At 42.7% G+C, this 5,848-nt stretch overlaps 1 protein-coding gene across 1 annotated transcript in view; it reads right to left on the bottom strand.

Annotated features, from left to right (window-relative positions):
* Window positions 1-5,848, bottom strand: part of TUBGCP3 (tubulin gamma complex component 3) — an 80,791-nt gene that overhangs the window by 36,241 nt on the left and 38,702 nt on the right. Inside the window, exons 10-11 of the mRNA XM_017861769.1 lie at window positions 5,485-5,617; window positions 3,656-3,822 (exon numbers count right to left, since the gene is read on the bottom strand). Of these exons, the coding sequence (XP_017717258.1) occupies window positions 3,656-3,822; window positions 5,485-5,617 (300 nt within the window). The remainder of the gene's footprint in view (window positions 1-3,655; window positions 3,823-5,484; window positions 5,618-5,848) is intronic.

The raw sequence follows: 5,848 nt of genomic DNA, 5'->3' as shown, positions 1-5,848 counted from the left end.
AAAAAAAAAAAAAAAACAATATCAAACATTGAAAGCGTGGCCCGCGTTGGGGGAGTACTGCCACCTTAACAATATCAAACACTGAAAGTGTGGCCCGTGTTGGGGGAGTACTGCCATCTTAACAATATCAAACACTGAAAGCGTGTCTCATGTTGGGGAAGCGCTGCCATCTTAGCAATATCAAATCTTCAGTCCATAAGCATAGAATGTCTTTCCATTTATTTAGGCCTTTTTCATTCTTCTCAACAATGTTCTATTGTTTTCAGAGTACAAGTCTTGTACTTCCTTGGTTAAAATTATAATATGCATTCTAAATAATCAATTGCACAGGTTTTTAAACGGCTTCCAAAATTCACCTCATCCTGTAATTATGGAATAACTGAACATAAATGCATTAAAAATGACAAGCTTCACTCTATCAAAGGAAACGCCCATTAGCTACGTGTCCTTAGAACCTTATCATGATGATAAAAACTGAATAGTACAAGAATTTAAGACTCCATTTAATCTTGAAAAATTAGGTCTAGAACTTTAAGTCAACTAAATAATTGTATAATACTTTCCAGAAACAAACCTAAAAATAAGGATTCAAACTTAAGTGATGAATACCAAATATACCTCTATAGACAACATGTAAATATATTTTAACATTGAGCATTATATAAAATTTAAAATAAGAATTGAGCTAACTACAGTGTCAGAGGTCAGGATAAAGTTTACCTTTAAGGAGAAGGGGACAACGATGGGTACACAATAGGGGTACTGATAAGTGCTATTTCTTGACTTGGATAGTGGCTTATTACAAATTGCATACAAAATATTAAAAATATAAAATAACCCAGATTTAACAACAGATATAGAGCTTAAGAGGGCAGGGCCGGGCACGGTGGTTCATGCCTGTAATCCCAGCACTTTGGGAGGCCTAGGTGGGTGGACTGCCTGAGCTCAGGAGTTCAAGACCAGCCTGGGCAGCAGGGTAAAACCCAGTCTCTACTAAAATACAAAAAACTAAGCTGGGTGTGGCAGCGCGCGCCTGCAGTCCCAGCTACTTGGGAGTCTGAGGCAGAAGAACTGCTTGAACCCCAGAGGCGGAAGCTGCAGTGAGCCGAGATGGCGCCATCGCACTCCAGAGCGAGACTCCATCTCAAAAAAAAAAAAAAAAAAACTGTGTGTGGCGGTGCATGCAAGTACGCAGAACCCGGGAAAAGGACACAGTTCTTCATCTTAATGAAGGAAGGGGTTAAAAAAAAAAGTTTACTCGTGGTTTTAACGTTTAGGAAGATGCAGGCTCACAAAAGCTTTGAGAACCTTTGGGAGCCGTTACTGAGATAAAACACGCCTCACAAAGCTTCCATTTTTTTTTTTTTTTTTTAAGGAAACTCATTCAGCAAAAGGAACACAAGAAGCCTGAAAACTCTTTTAATCTCCAAATTCAATATGCAATCCCTATAAAAATGTTTAAAATAACTTTTAACAGAATTGACAGGCCGATTCTAAATTCATAATGTAAGTATAAATGTGCAAAAACAACAACAAAGAAATTGTGAAAAGAACAAAAGGACTGCCTCTACCAAATTACAAACCCCAGAGTAGGGTCATTTAAATAACATTGACAGACAAAAAGCAAACAGAAAAAAGGCAATCCAGAAACAGATTCAAGAACACAGAGAAATTCAGTTTATGATAAAACATGGTAAAACTTGTGTGGAGTCTCAGTTAAGGCTCAGTCAACAGTACAATGATTCTTTGTACTATTCTTCCAACTTTTTTATAAGTTTGGAAGAACGCGAAAAAAAGTTAAAAGATACAATTTTTTAAAAGAGCAATTCCATATATAAAAATTTGAAAATATAAAACCATCCATGATTCACTCCTAAAAGAAAATCCGTAAGAAAAATGGGCAAAGGAAAATAACAGGTAATTAGAGAAGAAATAAAAAAAAACTATAAGCATGAAAAGCTGGTCAGTCTCACTAGTAATCAGGGAAATGTAAATAAATACCCCAGTGAGATGGCACATTTTGTGCATTACGTGAAAATATTATTATTAACATTGGGTAATACAAAGTGTTGAGAAGGACGTGGGAATGAGGACCATAACAGAAAGCTGATAGCTGGGTCAACCTGGAGAAGCACTCCTGAGCGCAACGTGGCAGAATCAAAGTTTAAAATATGCATCACCATTAAAAAATAATAATAATAATAATAATAAATAAAATAAAATATGTACCCCCATGGGCCAGGCGCAGTGGCTCACGCCTGTAATCCCAGCACTTTGGGAGGCTGAGGCAGGTGGATCACAAAGTCAGGAGATAGAGACCATCATGGCCAATATGGTGAAACCCCGTCTCTATTAAAAATACAAAAATTAGCCAAGCGTGGTGGCAGGCACCTGTAGTCACAACTACTTGGGAGGCTGAGGCAGGAGAATGGGGTGAACCCAGGAGGTGGAGCTTGCAGTGAGCTGAGACTGGGCCATAAATACGCTCAGGGAGACACATAAAAGGACGTTCATTTTAATACTGTTCATAAGATTAAAAACTACAAAAAACATCATCTCCATCAATAAGAGAGTGGCTAGATAAAAACAGATCTGTCCCTGCCGTGAAACAGTGTCCAGTAATAAAGAAAAACTACACACACCGTCGGGAAAGCACTACAAGACAGGCTGAGCAACTTGCCCAATGCAGATGTGCATGCGCCATGCCGCCCATGTTTTCAAAAGCACACAGAGCACCAGACTCCATTCTGCTCCAACGTTTGCTTTAAAAACAACTTGTAACAGCACCAACAATAAATTAGAAAACAAACTGAACATAATACAAACTTCACGTTTGCTTATTTGCAATTTGATCCATGAGAAACGGCAGAACACAGGCCACTACAGCCAGCAGCACCCACACACAGGCACACCTGTGTTTCAGAGGGCCAGGCCTCTGCCACTTCCCGTCACACACAGGCTGCGGCCCCAACAGCCCACGTCCACAAGCAAACGCCAGGGCTTTTCCAAGGCCAATGTGATATTTATGGCAATGCTGATGTATTTCTTAACCCTTTAACGTGTTAAACTGTACTACAACTTTCGTTAGATTCCTGTCTTTCTGTTGTTTTGTTACTGACAAACCTTTTGAGTGTGGTGCCCCTCACCCTACCTCCCACCAAAAGCCCTATCATTTCTATCATGTGATTTACTACACAAGTGATTTTTAAGCAGCACATGCTGTGTTACAGAACTGACTATATTTCAATAGCTACATATACAGCTAACTTGTTTCATTAAGCTGTTAGCGCCAAAGTGAGTTTGCAAAGTAATCATGGCAAAGCAGCAGAATCTGCGATGAAGACTCCCCCAAGACTCAGGAGGCCTTGTCCTGCTTTGCCATCCACGTGCTAGTAAACTCGGACGAGTGACGCCACCTTGCTGAGGAATAAACTTGGACAATTCTCCACTAACCAAAGAACTCATGAACTCATCTGCTGTTCAGTGAGCTAACCAGCTTGTCAAGGCACTGTGTAAAAGATAAATGGTATTCAAATGAAGTGCTGTCGCGTTCCTGTTAGGAGAATATGGTAACCACGAGGGAAAAAATGAAACAGCATAACTGCATGCCCATGCTTTTTAAATCCAAGTCTCAGAACCGAACACCGATCCTTACTTCGTGGTAAGTGTCCTCAAGCTCCCCATCATATATCCAGCGGTACAGGAAGCTCAAAACAGGATGAGACACGAGGCTGAGGATGTGCTGCACCAGAGACCGCATGTACGGGTCTCCAGTTTTTGTGTAGGCGTGGACAGCTGAGGCTAGCTCACCTCCTTTCCTTCCTGGGAGAAATGGGGGAAAACACAAAAAACATCCACATTTACACTCATAGTACATACCAGTCACTTCACACTAACCACAGATGCCCAAGTAACTGAGATAAAGAGCATTTGTTTTCTTACAGTTAATACCATTTTGGACCTAGAAGCAGCAGTAACATGCCATGATTCAGAAACCAGGAGGTCCAGACTCCAACCCTGGCTTTACACAAGTCTGTGAGTCACTCCTCTCTTTAGCTGCTGAGGAACTTTTCAGAAACAAAAAGTAGCAAAAAAATTGCTGGCTACAAAATCTAAAGTTCACATGACTTTTCTTGCCTTTTTTCCTTGAGGCATACTAAGACTCACGCGTCACGGTGCAAAGGAGGGCACAAATATATGTGAAAAACAAAAGTTCTATGAATCAATACTTGCATTTTTTTTGGTATGATATGCTAGACCCAACCTATTTACTGACTTTATAACCCATTAACTGGCTACAACATACAGTGTGAGAAACACTGCTCTGCGTGGAGACAAGAGGCCCCCCGGGCCTGGGCCAGAACTACTCAGTATGAAGGACTGGGAGTGGCAAAAATCCGGTCTGGAAATAGAAGCACATGAAGAGTTTTTATGTTATGCTAAGAATTCAAGATTTTATTAGACCACCGGTAGATTTTAAGGAGAGGAGTGACAGGATCTGATTTTAAGAAGATGGCTCTGCTGTGTGTACACAAAGTGGGGATGTGAGATTGAATATGGGGATCGGACAGCAGCTCTTATAACAGCCCCTACAGCGCCAAGACCAAGCGCACAGGCTGAGCAGGGTGAGGGGAGTAAAGGACCCCAGGGGCCCGCAGGACACGGAAAGTGACAGAGGAATTTGGGGGGAGTCCAGTTCTGGAGGAGCCCTGGGAACTGGAGAAAACACTGGTGTTTATTTACTGCTCTCCACTTCTCTCTTTTTTGAGGGAAATGCCAAGAGGTGAGAGAGGAGGGTGTGCAGACAGCAAGACGACCAATGAGGCCCTGCAGACTCTGGGGACCACCCCGAGCGGAGGATGGCAGTGAGAAGGGAACTCTTGTGCGGCAGACGGCCAGCTTGCCCATCTCATGTCGTCGTAACAACCCTAAGAGGTAACTGCTACTAGGATCTCAATGATACAAATGAGGGAAAAGGCAAAGAGGTTCTTGGCTAAGGTAGTACAAACAATAAGAAAAAATGTCAGAAAGCAACTAGCAATACAGAACCTAGAGACAGAGAGGCCAAAGCAAGACATGCAAATATGGGAACATCTGACCGAGAGTCACCAACACGGTCCCTGACCGCAGAGGAATAAAGGCAAAAAGCCAAATGTAAGGAAAGGCAACCAAGGGAGCGACAAGCGCTGTCAGGAGCGGTAACCGAGGACCACGCAAGAGAGAGATCTTTAAACACAAGACACCCTCCCTCCTTCCCACCTCCATCTCAATGCCTGCCCGAGCTTCCACCGTATAAATACTGGGCCCCACTGGCAACTGGTTACGTTCCCTCTCGGTTCATATCTATCGATTCCTATTGAATCAACATGGCCGTGAAGGATAAAATAGGACAGGACACAAAAGCAAGCCTGGATGGCGCACCCTACAAACGAGTTCTAAAACAGAGCGAGTGCCAGACGCGCACAGGAAAGACGCGCACGGGACCTTGGCAGTGGTCCACCAGGGCCGCAAGGGTCTTCAGTCGTATTTTGGGATCATAGGTCCAAACCAACAGGCGCCGAAGTGTTAAACTACTCTCAAGTCCCAAATGCACACCCTGGTCATCCTCTAGTTGTAGCTAAAAAACAACAAAGATAGAAATGTTTAAGTACAAATAACGACATAGGTCACACTTCTTAATCTATATCAAGTGAATGTAAGAAAGTGATTATCCTCATAAAAATGAAGCCAAAGTCCCCTTTAAAAAAAAACAAGAGGGCCGGGCGCGGTGGCTCAAGCCTGTAATCCCAGCACTTTGGGAGGCCGAGACGGGCGGATCACGAGGTCAGGAGATCGAGACCATCCTGGC

This window comes from Rhinopithecus bieti, unplaced genomic scaffold, assembly GCF_001698545.2.
Source record: "Rhinopithecus bieti isolate Rb0 unplaced genomic scaffold, ASM169854v2 scaffold_62034, whole genome shotgun sequence".
NCBI lineage: Eukaryota > Metazoa > Chordata > Mammalia > Primates > Cercopithecidae > Rhinopithecus > Rhinopithecus bieti.
This window is presented reverse-complemented; position numbering and strand designations above follow the sequence as displayed.